Genomic DNA, 18,625 nt, shown 5'->3' on the forward strand with positions numbered 1-18,625 from the left:
TTGGCGCCCTGAAATGACCAAATATTTAAGGGAAGAAAGAAATATAGACGGAGATGATGAATCAAAGAAGATGATTCTTCAAGCTTCAATTTCAAGTATCAAGCATAATACTCGTACATTAATTTGTAACCAACTTGACAAGATTCAACGATTAATAAATGAGAAAATGTGGCCTGTGCATCATATTATTGCTACAGACGTTTTTTCAAAGAAGATGGAAATGTCACGACCCAAAAATGGACGTGATGGCACTCGTCTTAACCCACCAAGACAAGTCAGCCTAAAACTCAACCATTACAATAAAATGCGGAAATTTTTATAATAAACTCAAATATACCCCCAAAATTTGGTTGTCACGTGTACAAGCCTCTAAAGTATTACAATTGAATCAAAAGAAAAATACAAGTCTCATATGACATTGTTTCTAGAGTAGAACAAGATCATAAACAAGAGTAAGAAGGATCGTTGAGAAGACAACCAACTACCTCACAAATCTCCCAGAAGCCTCGAAAAAGAAGAGAATAACAAGTACCACAAAAAATCCAGGCTCGTAACCTACAAAAATTTGTAGAAGCAAGGGGTGAGTACCAAACCACACGGTACTCAGCAAGTAAACCTCTAAACACGAGTTAAGGGGATAGAATACAAGTACTCCTTACACCCCAACTGAACCTTCACAACTACAATCTGTATAAAACCAGCCCAACCTAATAGTTCAAAATTTACAAAGCACCTAGCTCAACACAACACTCTAACAATTTACCATATCCTCAACAACAACAATAGTTTCATATCCTCAACAACAACAATAGCTTCATATCCTCAACAACAACACTAACAATTGCATACCTTCAACAACAAGCTCAATATTCATCAGTCACACGTTCCATAGAAAGACACTCACAAGATCAGCAACATACAAGATCAAGTTCACCAATAATAAAGAAGTGCAATGCAATGAAATGCAATGTCAAGTATAATGATGCATGTCTGACCTAGTGATACACACCCGCTGTCTCTCAGTCCGGGACCCATGGGGGACATATCTGTCCATGCATCCATCGCGGCGCGCGATATGACCCTCGATAATAGTAACCATCGTGGCGCGCGATACGTCCCTCGAAATATAGTATCCGTCGCGGCACGCGACACGTCCCTCGAAATATAGTATCCATCGCGGCGTGCGATACGTCCCTCGAAATGGTACATCCTCTTTATTTTCTTATTCTTTCTCAATGCACATAACACTTGTCACAACTATGTCTCCGAACAATGCAAATGACATGTTCACACAAATAATGAAGAGATGACCATTTTCATAACATTGCACAATTTACAACAACAGAATCAGGATACAACATCAATAATGATTCAACAAGCCTTTCAAACAATTTTCAACACATCACACAAACAATTGATCACATTGCCTTTTATTATCCCTTTCTCGTCATTAGAATTAATCAATGTGGACAAGTCAACCCATCACCAAGCCTCTTTACCCTAAACACATATTACAAGGAAATACATGAATTCCATACACTTAACAAGGGTTTAGAAATCCACTTGCCTCAAATAGTCAAAAAATCACTCTGGGACTTGAGTCTTCCCCTTTCATTGAACTTCCAAATCAAAGCAATCTATTCAAATAAATGACCACAATAAGATTTCAAAACTAACAACACCATATCACTACAGGTCTAAGCCTAGACCCAAAAACTCACATCGATTCTATAATCAAGTTATCCTAATCTTGATACCAACTAATATGTCAACTCTTTCAAGTTCTTTTCCAAATTTCAAGCCTAGGGTTAAGTCCCAACTTCTCTAATATCATAAATCTAAGGATATTCACAAAATACAATACCCCTAATATTTAATTACCTATTTCAATATGTCAAAAAAATATAGTTTATAATGTGATAATTATGGAAAAACAAAAATCTGGAAAATATCAAAACTGGTTCGCTAACTCCTGAATCAACTGTAACCATTGAATCATTATTCCTAGTATTCACCATTTTCCTATCATTAGCCAATCACCATCGTTTCTCAATTCCAAAATTACTTTATACAGATATATACCAATTTTCTTATTCCAAATCCCCATTTTCCTCTTCAATGCCAATATAAAGTAATACTAACAGTTATTATGATTACATAAATGGCATTTGGCCGTAACGATCACATGATTGCACGAAATTCAATTCTAATCCACTGTAACTTATAAATATACATATAATTAATCAAGTTTGCAATTTGATTCCCTTCTTACTCTTTCTCACACATTATTATAATGATAATAATATTTATAACTACATTTAACCTCAATACACATTTTCAATTGCATAATTGATGAATTTATGAATGTTACCTGATCGTGAAGTCCAGTGGATGGTTTCCACGCTAGTCGCCGCTATACGCAGGTAAGTCTCCATTTCTTTTCTTAAGTTATGAACCAAAAACTCTCAACCCTAATAATTTATTTTTCTACAAGGGTCAAGTGGTATATGGTATTAAAAAGAATTATAAACTTAACCCATAATTATTAACTAAAATTAGTTATTTAATAATTATCCGTCAATTAATTTACTCTAGTTAAATGAATATTCAAAATTTCCAAAAATGACCTTCCGGGTCATTACAGGAAAAGAAGCTGTTGACGAAGCATGGAGGAATACTGTTTTGCAACCATGCCTTGATATTGTGAAAAGATTTCTCAAAAATGATGATCACAATATTAGTATTTAGTGTACATAAACTATCATTATCTCTATCTTGTGTTATTTTGTCTCTTGGTCACTTTAATTTTTGACCTATTTTGTACAGTTTGTATCGAACTGAATATATATATATATATATATGTATACTATTCTTGTCTGTAAAAACTTTGTTATTTATAGAGCAAATATTTAATCTTTATAAAAATGTTTAATTTAAGGTCCGACTCAGCCCAAGCGCCAAATCCAAATCCAAGTCCAAGTCTTTGATATTTAATATATATTAATGTAAATACGTACTTACACAATTATATGAGATCATTCTTACTGTCAAGGTAATAGAGTGAAAAAATAAATGACTATAAATGTTTGAGAAGATTATAACCTTAAAGAATTTTAAAGAATAAAATTCTTAACTCCAAATTTAAAATTGTTACATAGACAAAGAAGAGAAAATAATAAATTTGCAATCTATCGGTAAGGATCATTTAAGGAAATATATTCTACCTAATTCAATCACGATGATGGAAGCTTCATTCAACAAAACATTTATCTATTATTACATGCTGCACAAGTAAATATAAATAATTCTAATTGAAATAGTTATCGATAATTGTTCCTTCCCTTCTAATTGAATTAGACTTAGCACTTATGACACGTTGTTTAATAGTGTATGAATTGACGCATTATCACTTGAATGTATTCCTTGAGAAATATTATTGAGTTCTTTGTACAATCCTTTTGAAATCCATATTTTCGTCAATCTTGTATGTGATCTCATAACAATGTGCATCTAGAAACTTCATCCTAAAATTATTTAAGCCTAATCACCCATATTCAAGCTGACGTATTAGTAGGTTTTTTACAAGAATTATTCTTAACCTAAAAGATATGATTTTTTTTTTAAATTTGGTACATACCAATTCATAAGCTAATAATCACATTTATACTATAAATGCCCAGTTATATGCGATCTCCAAATAATGTACATTTGATAACTTTATCCTAAAATTATTTACTTGTCATTACTAAAATTCCAGTTGACATATATATACATTTTTCAAAAGTCATTGATCTTATCCTAAAAGATATCAGTATTTCTGCATATGGCATGATAATTAATAAGTCCACAAATACATTTTACTATAAATGCTCAATGCAATCTCTTTCATAACCACCATCAAGAAAAATATATTATTTTACATAGTTTATTACATCTCAAGCAAGGTTTCTACTTATTAACTTTATATTTATAAGATTTTTCAATGTATCAATGGTTTTCATGAGATTATTTACTATTTTAAACTAATTATTATTATTATTTTATTTCATGTATAACTAAAATGAATACTTTCATCAACAACAACAAGAAGAGAGTGGTGTTCATAATGGGAGCAACAGGAACGGGAAAATCTCGTCTCTCTGTTGACCTTGCCACCCATTTTCGAGGAGAAATAATCAACTCGAACAAAATGCAAGTATTTAAGGGACTTGAAATCGTGACCAACAAGATCACACACACTGAGAAACAAGGTGTACGAAACTATTTGCTAGGTATACATATTTGAAAAAGACATTCTTTTGTGATTCCTTTATTTTAATATGAATATTAATTGACAGTTATTTTGTTTCACAAATTTTTAGGTGAAATTGAGGCAGCTTCCAACTTCACGGCCGAAGATTTCTGTGTGAAGTCCATTGTCTACATAGAAAAAATTTTGAAGACTCAATGTGTTCCAATTATTGTTGGATGGTCAAATTCCTATATTGAAAAACTTGTGGAAGACCCTCTGTTCATGTTCAAATATAAGTATGACAGTTGCTTTATTTGGATTGATATAGAGCAATCAGTCTTGAACCGTAGAGTTGACACGAGGGTTGATGAAATGGTCAATGCAGGTAGTTTTTGTAGTTATTTTATATATAAATCAAAATATAATAATGACTCTAACTAAAACTTTTCTTATATAGTTTTCTTAATACTACTTTTGATTTTCAAATATATGTTCACCTAAACAAAACTATTCTTAAATTTTTGCTGCATGCAAGGTTGGTGGATGAGGTGCAGCAAATTTTCATTCCAGATGCAGATTACACCAAAGGAATCCGACGGTCCATTGGTGTCCCTGAAATGGCCAAATATTTAAGGGAAGAAAGAAATATAGACGGAGATGATGAATCAAAGAAGCTGATTCTTCAAGCTTCAATTTCAAGTATCAAGCATAATATTCGTATATTAATTTGTAAACAACTAGACAAGATTCAACGATTAATAAATGGGAAAATGTGGCCGGTGCATCATATTATTGCTACAGACGTTTTCAAAGAAGATGGAAAAGAACTTGTTGACGAAGCATGGAGGAATACTGTTTTGCAGCCATTCCTAGATATTGTGAAAAGATTTCTTAAAAATGATGATCACAATATTAGTATTTAGTGTACATAAACTATCATTATCTCTATCTTGTGTTATTTTGTCTCTTGGTCACTTTAATTTTTGACCTATTTTGTACAGTTTGTATCGAACTATATATATATATGTATGTACACTATTCTTGTCTGTAAAAACTTTGTTATTTATAGAGCAAATATTTAATCTTTATAAAAATGTTTAATTTAAGGTCCGACTCAGCCCAAGCGCCAAATCCAAATCCAAGTCCAAGTCTTTGATATTTAATATATATTAAAGTAAATACGTACTTACACAATTATATGAGATCATTCTTACTGTCAAGGTAATAGAGTGAAAAATTAAATGACTATAAATGTTTGAGAAGATTATAACCTTAAAGAATTTTAAAGAATAAAATTCTTAACTCCAAATTTAAAATTGTTACATAGACAAAGAAGAGAAAATAATAAATTTGCAATCTATCGGTAAGGATCATTTAAGGAAATATATTCTACCTAATTCAATCACGATGATGGAAGCTTCATTCAATAAAACATTTATCTATTATTACATGCTGCACAAGTAAATATAAATAATTCTAATTGAAATAGTTATCGATAATTGTTCCTTCCCTTCTAATTGAATTAGACTTAGCACTTATGACGCGTTGTTTAATAGTGTATGAATTGACGCATTATCACTTTAATGTATTCCCAGAGAAATATTATTGAGTTCTTAGTACAATCCTTTTGAAATCCATATTTTCGTCAATCTTGTATGTGATCTCATAACAATGTGCATCTAGAAACTTCATCCTAAAATTATTTAAGCCTAATCACCCATATTCAAGCTGACGTATTTGTAGGTTTTTTACAAGAATTATTCTTAACCTAAAAGATATGATTTTTTTTTTGAATTTGGTATATACCAATTCATAAGCTCATAATCACATTTATACTATAAATGCCCAGTTATATGCGATCTCCAAATAATGTACATTTGATAACTTTATCCTAAAATTATTTACTTGTCATTACTAAAATTCCAGTTGACATATATATACATTTTTCAAAAGTCATTGATCTTATCCTAAAAGATATCAGTATTTCTGAATATGGTATGATAATTAATAAGTCCACAAATACATTTTACTATATATGCTCAATGCAATCTCTTTCATAACCACCATCAAGAAAAATATATTATGTTACATAGTTTATTACATCTCAAGCAAGGTTTCTACTTATTAACTTTATATTTATAAGATTTTTCAATGTATCAGTGGTTTTCATGAGATTATTTACTATTTTAAACTAATTATTATTATTATTTTATTTTATGTGTAGCTAAAATGAATACTTTCATCAACAACAACAAGAAGAAAGTGGTGCTCATAATGGGAGCAACAGGAGCGGGAAAATCTCGTCTCTCTGTTGACCTTGCCACCCATTTTCGAGGAGAAATAATCAACTCGGACAAAATGCAAGTATTTAAGGGACTTGAAATCGTGACCAACAAGATCGCACACGCTTAGAAACAATGTGTACGACACTATTTGCTAGATATACATATTTGAAAAAGACATTTTTTTGTGATTCCTTTATTTTAATGTGAATATTAATTGACAGTTATTTTGTTTCACAAACTTTTAGGTGAAATTGAGCCACATTCCAACTTCACGGCCGAAAATTTCTGTGTGAAGTCCATTGTCTACATAGAAAAAATTTTGAAGACTCAATGTGTTCCAATTATTGTTGGAGGTTCAAATTCGTATATTGAAAAACTTGTGGAAGACCCTGTGTTCATGTTCAAATATAAGTATGACAGTTGCTTTATTTGGATTGATGTAGAGCAATCAGTCTTGAACCGTAGAGTTGACACGAGGGTTGATGAAATGGTCAGTGTAGGTAGTTTTTGTAGTTATTTTATATATAAACCAAAATATAATAATGACTCTAACTAAAACTTTTCTTATATAGTTTTCTTAATACTACTTTTGGTTTTCAAATATACGTTCACCTAAACAAAACTATTCTTAAATTTTTGTCACGACCCGATTTATCAAGTCATGATGGCACCTACTATAACCCACCAGCAGGTAAGCCAACCCGTAACCCGGAACAACAAGTAATGGGTCTGAGAGTAGAAATTAAACAAGAGTAGGCAAATAACAATATAAACAGGCGGAAGCAAACCAAAAATATATATACAAATAAAGATCCCTCCCAGAACCTGGAAGTCACCAGTACAGAGCTACTACAAAATGAGTACAAGTCCCAAAACTAGACAACAGAGACTAGACTGTCTCGAAAGGAAAAAGACAAGTCTATATATACAGATGGAGACTGAAATAGTACAAAACGCCGTGTGCTCACCCCCGTCTCCGGATAAGTCTACTCCAAGCTCGATCAACGCTGGCTACTAGTGCTCGGACCTGCATCACAAAATAGATGCAGAGCGTAGCATGAGTACCAAAACAACAGGTACCCAGTAGGCATCATGGGCCGACTGAGCAAGATAAGCAAAAGTAAACTGAAGTGCAAATAAAGGGTCACATCAAGTGCAAAGAGTAGTAAATGGGGGTATGTACACGAGCGTACAGGCAACAAAGTCAAGTAATCTAACTAACTCCGCCGGGCTCCCATAAACCCGACGGGTACGCTCGTGCACAATAAAAGAAACCACCTGCACGGACCCCCATAACTCCGGCAGATGCACCGGCAGTTGAAGTAAAATAATGGAGCTAGAAGGTCTATCACAATATTACCAATTTTCGGACTTTTTACTGAACCATTCCCAATCATATTCCAGGATCTCATTATGTCCCGGACTTTAATAGGAATCACTCCAACCTCCAAAACCTCAACCTACAGATGAGAATAATCAAGACTAACTGAAGCTTTAGGGAGGAATTGGGAAGACACCACGTGCAAGCTGGACCACGGACTCGAATCGGGTACTATATCTAATGAGCCAACCTATATGGGCTGGACCACGGACTCGAACCGGGTGCTGTAGCCAAAGGTCGGGCACGGGTGGGCTGGACCACGGACTCTAACCGGGTACTGTAGCCAAAACCAGATCACAGGTAAGATGGACCACGGACTCTAACCGGGTACTGTAGGTAAGCCTGGACATAAGTAAGTTGGACCACGGACTCTGACCGGGTACTATAGACGAAACCAGATCACTGGTAAGCTGTACCATAGACTCTAACCGGGTACTGTAGCTAAGCCTGGACATAAGTAAGCTGGACCACGGACTCTAATCAGGTACTGTAGCCGATAGAAAAGCAGGGCATTATGGATACAAGGTCATAAGCTGAGTTACCGTCTAACTAAGGCTCAGACTATCAGACTCAAGTCTGCAATATCAGTCTACAAGGAGCTGACCATCCGAAACGACGTCAGACAAAGTTCTACTGCCCAACGACATCTGAAACCTCGCAAGTCTATGGCAACACTAGTCTAAGCCTAGACTAAGGCCAAACATACTTCAAATCAATATTATCATATACACCACAAAATATGGATATTCAACAATATCAAGAGACATGCTGTCATAATTCAACACTTTCCCGAAATAAGGTCTAAGGCAGGAATTATAGAAATTTAGCATGCTCGACACCCGAACCCCTCCATACTCAAGCAAATCAATAAACAAATGCCTAAACATGCTCAATCTCACGAGTGAAAACCATAGCCTACCTGAAAGCCGACCACGCGTGCTCCAACTCACGGTACCGGATCTTTTCCCCTCCGAACGGTCTCCAAATGCTTCCCCACTAACAAAAGGTTAATCACCTCGTCATTACGAATATATTGACACTAAAATTATATTTTTCGGAGACGGACCCAAAATCGGGTCTAAAACGGGATTGTGGGGCCCACAATTAGAATCTCAAAATCGAATCCGTGGAAACGTCCCAACTACCTTACTAAACTAATATCCCAAAATTTTAGCACAAACAGATGCCCACAACACCGCAAATCAGCCACAATAATTAAAAAGGACAGCCCTTTCATCATCAATTTCCGGAAAAACGAGACCCTTTCAACCCAAACAGATTATACCACGACGATCCTTGCGAAAAACTCTACAAGTTAGCCACAAGAATGACTCAAAACGGACTTACGATGATCAAGATCTCACATTTCAAAAATTCAACAACAAAACATCCGAAAATCACACTGGCAGTGGCTAAAAATTGATTTCTTACCTCAACGAAGCCTCCCCTCGCGTTTTCGAGATCACCGCTAGATTCCCCTCGAAATTCTCTTGAAGTTTGCCTTTTGAATCACTTAATTTGGATTAAAAATGAAGGAGCAATCTCAATTTGAAGTTGAACAAAAATTTGGACGAAATTCGTTCTTAAAAATCTGGAAATTTCCACCTCTGCCACGTGTCGTCACGTGGCTCTGCCACGTCACCGCCGCGTCAAAATTTTACAACCCTCCAAACTTAAATTTCGATGTTTCGGACTCGTTCGGAGTCGGAAAAATACAAACCTTATATGGAATCTGATTGGAAATGATATTTCGGACTCAATGGTGAAGGCGGAATTTCCATTTGGAGCTCGCTTCGACGAAAAGTGGGTCCCACACCCAGTATCATTTGAGCCAGATTCCACAATTGCTATCTAAAGTCTCGGGAAGTGAACAAAGGGTCGTTCTAGACCAAAATCGATCTTCCGAAGCTAACCTAGCTGTCAGAATTTTCATCTGAGCACGTCTTCCAAGAAGGTTGACCAAAGTCAACTTTTCAAGTTATAAAAATCTCCAAAACAGGAGAACGGGCCTAAAACCCAAACGAACGACCAGGCGACCGAACAGTCAGTGCCAGCAAGTCATAAATGACTTGGGGTCGCTACAGGAACGCTCTAAACGATGAAATGAATTCTTTAATTTAAAAATGACCTGGAGGGTCATTACAATATCCACTACTAAAAGAACTTTCGTCCGCGAAAGTAAGAGTCAAGAAGTACCTGAATGCTCAAATAAGTCGGGGAACTGTGCCCGCATCTCATGCTCGATCTCCCAGGTAGCCTCCTCAACTGGACGATGTCTCCAACGGACCTTAACAACAGGAATGGCTCTCGAGCGCAATCTCCTCACATCTCTGGATAGAATGGCAACTGGCTCCTCTACGAATGTCAAACGATCATCCAACTCGACTGCATCATACTGGAGCACATGGGACTCATCAGGAACATACCGCCGCAACATCGAAACATGAAACACTGGGTGGATGGCTGAAAATACTGGAGGTAGGGCCAACTCATAAGCAACCTCTCCAACTGTCCGGAGTATCTCAAATGGCCCAATGTACCTGGGGCTAAGCTTGCCCCGCCTCCCAAACCTCATCACGCCCTTCATGGGCGACACACGGAGGAATACCCGATCACCAACAGAGAATCTCAAAGGTCGACGCCTCTGATCCGCATAACTCTGGTGCCTACTCTGAGCCGTCCTGAGCCTATCCTGAATCACCCTCACCTGATCCAGGGCCTCCTGAAGCAAATCTGTACCACGCGGCCTAGGCTCTGTAGACTCAAACCAACCCACTGGAGAGCGACAACGCCTACCATATAAGGCCTCAAACGGGGCCATCTGAATACTAGAGTGGTAGCTGTTATTGTACGCAAACTCCGCCAAAGGCAAGAACTGGTCCCACTGACCTCCAAAATCCATAACACAAGCCCGCAACATATCCTCAAGGACCTGAATAGTACGCTCTGACTGACCATCCGTCTGTGGGTGAAATGCTGTGCTAAGGTGGACACGGGTTCCCAACTCTTCCTGAAAAGCCCTCCAAAAGCTGGAAGTGAACTGTGAACCTCGGTCTGAAATGATAGCAACAGGCACACCATGAAGACGAACTACCTCCCGAATATAGATACGAGCTAACCTCTCAGCACTGAAGGTAGTATGAACAGGAAGGAAGTGTGCTGACTTGGTCAATCGATCCACGATGACCCAAATGCTGTCAACACCTCTAGAAGTCCGAGGCAACCCCACAACGAAGTCCATAGTGATACGCTCCCACTTCCACTCCGGAATGGGTAATCTCTGAAACACACCACCAGGCCTCAAATGCTCGGCCTTTACCTGCTGGCAACACAAGCAACGGGAAACAAAGTCAGCAATATCTCTCCTCATGCCACTCCACCAGTAATGCTGCCTCAAATCGCGATACATCTTCGCTGTGCCTGGATGGATAGAGTATCTAGACTCATGGGCCTCAGAAAGTATCAACTGTATCAAATCTCCAACTCTCGGAACACAGATGCGGCCGGCAAATTTCAACACTCCATCAGGATCTAAGGTAGCCTGACCACCATCACCCGCTAACACTCGATCTCTAAGGGCCACCAAAGTATCATCCTCAAACTGGCAACCACGGATCCTATCAAGCAAAGAAGACTGAACTCCCATAAAGGCCAAGACGCATCTAGAATCTGAGATATCCAACCGAACCATGCTATTAGCTAAGGACTGAATGTCCAAAGCTAAGGGTCTCTCCTCAACAGATAAGAAGGCTAGACTACCCATACTCACTGCCTTCCGGCTCAAGGCGTCCGCTACCACATTCGCCTTGCCCGGATGATAGAGAATAGAGAGGTCGTAGTCCTTTAGGAGCTCAATCCAACGACGCTGCCTCGAATTAAGGTCCCTCTGACTCATGATGTACTGAAGACTCCTGTGATCGGTATAGATCTCACATCGAACTCCATACAAGTAGTGCCTCCAAATCTTAAGTGCGAAAACTACCGCCGCCAACTCTAAGTCATGGGTGGGGTAGTTGCGCTCATGAATCTTAAGCTGCCTCGACGCATAAGCAATAACCCGGCCCTGCTGCATCAATACACAACCCAAACCAACGCCGGATGCGTCACAATATACCGTGAAGCCCTCGCCCTCAACTGGAAGAGTCAATATAGGAGCGGTGGTCAATAACTCCTTGAGCCTCAAAAAGCTCGCCTCACACTCCTCTGACCAAACAAAAGGAACATCAACACGAGTCAATCGAGTCAACGGGGCTGCAATAGTAGAAAAGCCCTCAACAAAGCGTCTGTAATAGCCTGCTAGTCCGACGAAGCTCCGAATCTCAGTAACTGAAGTGGGCCTGTGCCAATCACGAATAGCCTCAATCTTCGCCGGATCAACCCTAATACCCTCCTTGGACACCACGTGCCCCAAGAAGGCTACAGACTCAAGCCAAAACTCGCACTTTGAGAACTTGGCATAAAGCCGCTGATCTCTCAAAGTCTGGAGCACTATCCTCAAATGCTGCTCATGCTCACTCCGGCTCCGCGAGTATACTAGTATGTCATCAATGAAGACTATGACGAAGGAATCAAGATAAGGCCTGAACACACGCGTCATCAAGTCCATAAAGGCAGCAGGGGCATTAGTCAACCCAAACGACATCACCAAGAACTCATAATGGCCATAACGAGTCCTAAATGCGGTCTTAGGGATGTCCGCTGCCCTAATCCTCAACTGGTGGTAACCGGACCTCAAATCAATCTTAGAGAACACTGAAGCTCCCTGTAGCTGGTCAAATAGGTCATCGATCCTAGGCAGAGGATATCGATTCTTCACTGTCACCTTGTTCAGCTGCCTGTAGTCAATACACAATCGCATAGTACCGTCCTTCTTCTTCACGAAGAGGACTGGGGCACCCCAAGGCGATACACTAGGCCTAATGAATCCCTTACCCAAGAGATCCTGAAGCTGAACACTGAGCTCCTTGAGCTCTGCAGGAGCCATCCGATATGGCGGAATAGAAATAGGGCGAGTACCTGGCTCAAGCTCAATCGGAAAGTCAACATCACGCTCTGGGGGTAGGCCAGGTAGATCAGTAGGAAACACATCTATGAAGTCACGAACAACAGGAACTGACTCAACCGGAGGAACCTCCTTACTCACATCACGTACATAGGCCAAATATGATAAGCATCCGCTAGCCACTAGCCTCCTAGCACGAATAAAAGAAATAACCCCAACTGGTGTGCTACCACGAGATCCCTGCCACACCACCGGAGGAATACCGGGAATGGCTAAGGTAACGGTCTTAGAAAAGCAATCTAAAACAGCGCGATAAGGGGATAACCAATCCATGCCCAGAATCACATCAAAATCAACCATGTCAAGCAATATAAGGTCAGCCCGGGTGTCACACCCCTGGATAGTAACTAAGCAAGATCGAAATACCTGATCCACTACTAAAGACTCACCCACGGGGGTCGACACACGCAACGGCGCTACCAGAGGCTCAGACATCAAACTCAATCGAGAGGCATAGTAGACAGAAACATACGAAAAAGTAGAGCCTGGATCAAATAAAGCCAAGGCGGGCTGCTGGCATAATAACACTGTACCTGTGATCACATCGTCCGAGGTCTCAGCATCTGCTCTAGCTGGAGCTGCATAAAAGTGGGCCTGGACTCCCCTACCCTGTGCATCGACTCTGCCCCCTAATCTGCCTCCTCGGGGACCACCCCGTATACCCTGGTGACCACCCCTACGGTCCTGTCCCTGGCCTCTGCCTCTAGCTGGAGGTGCTGGCGCATGCCTAGCTGCCTGTGGAGCGGGTAAGGCTAACCTGCGATGGGGACACTCGCGGGCCCAATGATCTAACCCCCCACATTCATAACACCCCTGGAACTGTCGACTGAGAGCTGGAGGTCGGCTACCCCGGCCAGAAGAACCCATCTGTGAACTATCTCGGCCCCGACTAGGACCGGCACTAAAACCAATATGGCGGTGCTGATCACCCTCTGATGCCTGGAGAGCAGCCTGGAAGGGGCTACTAGACTGACCCGACTGAAACCTCTGCTGGGATCTATCATAAGACCCTCGGGGTCTGAAACGGCGCCTATCATAGCTATCCTCCTGTCTAGGTCTCTTGCCGCTGCCCCCTTGGGCCTCGCGACGGAGCTGCTCGATAGTGCGGGCATGGTCCACTACATCTAGAAATGAGCGGCCCGCTGAGACTAAAGACTGAGTCTCAATCCGCAACTGTAGTCTCAAACCCCGAACAAAACAACGAACCCTCTCCTCCTCAGTAGGTAATATCATGGCGGCATGCCTGGAGAGCTCGTGGAATCGGGCCTCATACTCTGATACTGTCATGGAGCCCTGCTCTAACCGAGCAAACTGATCTCTGAGCTGATCTCTGATGCTCCTGGGAATAAATCGGGCCAAGAAGGCCTCTGAAAACTCAGTCCATGTGACCGGTGGAGACCCAGCTGGCCTGGTCTCTAAGTATGTACGCCACCACTGCCTGGCGGGACCGTCTAACTGGTAAGCGGTGAAGTCTGCCCCTCTCGACTCCACTAAACCCAAAGTCTGTAGCCGCTCGCGGCAAGTAACTAGAAACTCGTGGGCATCCTCCCCCACTGCCCCAGAAAACCTCGGCGGTGATAGTCTAAGGAACACACCGAGCATCTTCTGCTCCCGTAGTGGCATGACGCTCTCCAAATCGTCAGGCTGGACAATCGGTGCCGCTGGTGTAGGCTGGCCCTGCGGTACTGGAACAACTGGAGCTGGGGCCTGCTGCATACCCCCAATGGCAGCTAGTATCTGTACGAGCATCGCCTGTATATCTGGAGCTGCCACAGGCTCGGGCGGTGGCTGGGCTGATCCCGGACCCATCGGCTGCTGCGGTGCTGGAGCTGCTGGTGGCTCTATCACCGGCTCTGGAGTTTGCTCTCGGTCCTGGGCTGGTGCTGTAGCTCTGGCACGACCTCGAGGTCGGCCTCTACCCCTAGCTGGGGCCCTACCACGCGTGCGAGCCATCCCTATAAAAGAGTGGTACAAGTAAAATTTTCAGAAATCGATAAGACACACAATGCACGACAGTGATACAAAAGCAGCACGTTCCTAAAGACATCCTGTAGCCTCCCGAAGATAAGTAACGGACGTCTCCGTACCGATCTGCAGGACTCTACTAGACGTTAGCTCTGTACAAGTGAGACCGACGAACCTGGGGCTCTGATACCAATTTGTCACGACCCGATTTATCAAGTCATGATGGCACCTACTATAACCCACCAGTAGGTAAGCCAACCCGTAACCCGGAACAACAAGTAATGGGTCTGAGGGTAGAAATCAAACAAGAGTAGGCAAATAACAATATAAACAGGCGGACGCAAACCAAAAACTTATATACAAATAAAGATCCCTCCCAGAACCTGGAAGTCACTAGTACAGAGCTACTACAAAATGAGTACATGTCCCAAAACAGGATAACAGAGACTGGACTTTCTCGAAAGGAAAAAGACAAGTCTATATATAAAGATCGAGACTGAAATAGTACAAAACGCCGTGTGCTCACCCCCGTCTCCGGATAAGTCTACTCCAAGCTCGATCAACGCTGGCTACTAGTGCTCGAACCTGCATCACAAAATAGATGCAGAGCGTAACATGAGTACCAAAACAACAGGTACCCAGTAGGCATAATAGGCCGACTGAGCAAGATAAGCAAAACTGAACTGAAATGCCAATAAAGGGTCACATCAAGTGCAAAAAGTAGTAAATGGGGGTATGTACACGAGCGTACAGGCAACAAAGACAAGCAATCTAACTAACTCCGTCGGGCTCCCATAAACCCGATGGGTACGCTCGTGCACAATAAAAGAAATCACCTGCACGGACCCCCATAAGCCCGGCAGATCCACTGGCAGTTAAAGTAAAATAATGGAGCTAGAAGGTCTATCACAATATTACCAATTTCCGGACTTTTAACTAAACCATTCCCAATTATATTCCAAGATCTCTTTACGTCCCGGACATTAATCGGAATCTCTCCAACCTCCAAACCCTCAACCTACATATGAGAATAATCAAGACTAACTGAAGCTTTAGGGAGGATTTGGGAAGACACCACGTGCAAGCTCGACCACGGACTCGAACCGGGTGCTGTAGCCAAAGGTCGGGCACGGGTGGGCTAGACCACGGACTCTAACTGGGTACTGTAGCCAAAACCAGATCACAGGTAAGCTGGACCACGGATTCTAACCGGGTACTGTAGCTAAGCCTGGACATAAGTAAGCTGGACCACGGACTATAACCGGGTACTGTAGCTGATTGAAAAGTAGGGCATTATGGATACAAGGTCATAAGCTGAGTTACCGTCTAGGTAAGACTCAGACTATCAGACTCAAGTCTCCTATATCAGTCTACAAGGAGTTGACCGTGCGAAACGTCGTCGGACAATGTTCTACTGCCCAACGACATCTGAAACCTCGCAAGTCTATGGCAACACTAGTCTAAGCCTAGACTAAGGCCAAACATACTTCAAATCAATATTATCATATACACCACAAGGTATGGATGTTCAATAATATCAAGAGACATGCTGTCATAATCCAACACTTTCCCGAAATAAGGTCTAAGGCAGGAATTATAGAAATTTAGCATGCTCGACACCCGAACCCCTCCATACTCAAGCAAATCAATAAACAAATGCCTAAACATGCTCAATCTCACGAGAGAAAACCATAGCCTACCTGAAAGCCGATCACGCGTGCTCCAACTCACGGTACCGGATCTTTTCCTCTCCGAACGGTCTCCAAATGCTTCCCCACTAACAAAAGGTTAATCACCTCGTCATTACGAATATATTGACACTAAAATTATATTTTTCGGAGACGGACCCAAAATCGGGTCTAAAACGGGATTGTGGGGCCCACAATTGGAATCTCGAAAACGAATCCGTGAAAACGTCCCAAATACCTTACTAAACTAATACCCCAAAATTTAGCACAAACAGATGCTTAAAACATAGCAAATCAGCCACAACAATTAAAATGGGCAGCCCCTTGATCACCGATTTCTGGAAAAACGAGACCCTTTCAACCCAAACGGATTATACCACGACGATCCTTGCGAAAAACTCTACAAGTTAGCCTCAAGAATGACTCAAAACGGACCTAATATGATCAAGATCTCACATTTCAAAATTCAATAACAATTCAATCCGGAAATCACCCTAGCAGTGGCTAAAATCGATTCCTTACCTCAAACGAAGCCTCCCCTCGCATTTCTGAGATCACCGCTAGATTCCCCTCGAAATTCTCTTGAAGTTAGCTTTTTGAAGCACCTAATTTGGACTCAAAATGAAGGAGAAATCTTATGTTGAAGTTGAGGGAAAAAAATGGACGAACATCGTCCTAAAATCTGGAAATTTCCAGATTTCCATCGCTGCCACGTGGCGTCGTGGGGCTCTGCCACGTCACCGCCGCCTTAAAATTCTACAACCCTTCAAACATAAATTTCGATGTTTCGAACTCGTTCGGAGTCAGAAAAATGCAAACCATATATGGAATCTGGTTGGAAACGATATTTCGGACTCAACGGTGAAGGCGGAATTTCCATTTGGTGATCGCTTCGATGAAAAATGGGTCCCACACCCAGTATCGTTTTGAGCCAGATTCCACAACTGCCATCTAAAGCCTCGAGAAGTGAACAAAGGGTCGTTCTAGACCAAAATCGATATTCCGAAGCTAACCTAGCTATCAGAATTTTCATCTGAGCACGTCTTCCAAGAAGGTTGACCAAAGTCAACTTTGCAAGTTATAAAAATCTCCAAAACAGGGAAACAGGCCAAAAACCCAAACGAACGACCAGGCGACCGAACAGTCAGTGCCAGCAAGTCATTAATGACTTGGGGTCGCTACAGGAATGCTCTGTACGAGAGAAAGAATTCTTTAATTTAAAAATGACCTGAAGGGTCATTACAATATCCACTACTAAAAGAACTTTCATCCGCGAAAGTAAGAGTCAAGAAGTACCTGAATGCTCAAATAAGCCGGGGAACTGTGCCCGCATCTCATGCTCGGTTTCCAAGGTAGCCTCCTCAACTGGACGATGTCTCCAGTGGACCATAACCACAGGAATGGCTCTGGAACGCAACAGTCTGACATCTCTGGCCAAAAAAGCAACGGGCTCCTCAATGTATCTCAAACTGTCATCCAAGTCAACTGCATCATACCGAATCACATGGGACTCATCTGGAACATACTGACTTGGTCAATCGATCCACAATGACCCAAATACTATCAAGACCACGGGAAGTGCGAGGTAATCCTACAACAAAGTCCATGGTGATCCTCTCCCATTTCCACTCAGGAATGGGTAATCTCTGAAGCTCACCACCAGTCCTCAAATGCTCAGCCTTAACCTGCTGACAAGTCAAGCAACGCGATACATAATCCGCAATATCTCTCCTCATGCCGCTCCACCAGTAGTGCTGTCTCAAGTCTCGATACATCTTAGCTGTTCCCGGATGAATAGAATATTTGGAGTCATGGGCCTCGGTAAGAATCATCTGAATCAAACCCCCAACTCTTGGAACACAAAGTCGATCACCAAATCTTAAGACCCCATCTAAATCTAAGGTAGCCAGGCTAGTGTCACCTCACAAAACTCGATCTCGAAGTGCCACTAAGTCCTCATCCTCAAATTGACGGCTGCGAATCCGATCCAGCAGAGATGACTGAGCATCCACA

The 18,625-nt window shown here is 41.3% G+C and overlaps 2 protein-coding genes across 4 annotated transcripts in view; both read right to left on the bottom strand.

Annotated features, from left to right (window-relative positions):
* The window catches only part of LOC125863950 (uncharacterized), a 180,610-nt gene extending 166,070 nt beyond the window's left edge, over window positions 1-14,540 (bottom strand). Inside the window, exon 1 of the mRNA XM_049543915.1 lies at window positions 13,493-14,540. Within this exon, the coding sequence (XP_049399872.1) occupies window positions 13,493-14,246 (754 nt within the window). The 5' untranslated portion in view covers window positions 14,247-14,540. The remainder of the gene's footprint in view (window positions 1-13,492) is intronic.
* Window positions 1-18,625, bottom strand: part of LOC125864110 (uncharacterized) — a 131,236-nt gene that overhangs the window by 15,120 nt on the left and 97,491 nt on the right. The window contains exons 5-6 of one of the 3 annotated variants that reach the window (XM_049544069.1): window positions 15,451-15,509; window positions 14,780-14,914 (exon numbers count right to left, since the gene is read on the bottom strand). The exons of 1 other annotated variant lie outside the window; for it this stretch is intronic. In XM_049544069.1, the coding sequence (XP_049400026.1) occupies window positions 15,484-15,509 (26 nt within the window). In that variant the 3' untranslated portion in view covers window positions 14,780-14,914; window positions 15,451-15,483. Of the gene's footprint in view, window positions 1-14,779; window positions 14,915-15,450; window positions 15,510-18,625 lie in introns of those variants that run through there. One more of the 3 variants, XM_049544054.1, reaches the window with a different exon arrangement.

Source organism: Solanum stenotomum, chromosome 1 (assembly GCF_019186545.1).
Source record: "Solanum stenotomum isolate F172 chromosome 1, ASM1918654v1, whole genome shotgun sequence".
NCBI lineage: Eukaryota > Viridiplantae > Streptophyta > Magnoliopsida > Solanales > Solanaceae > Solanum > Solanum stenotomum.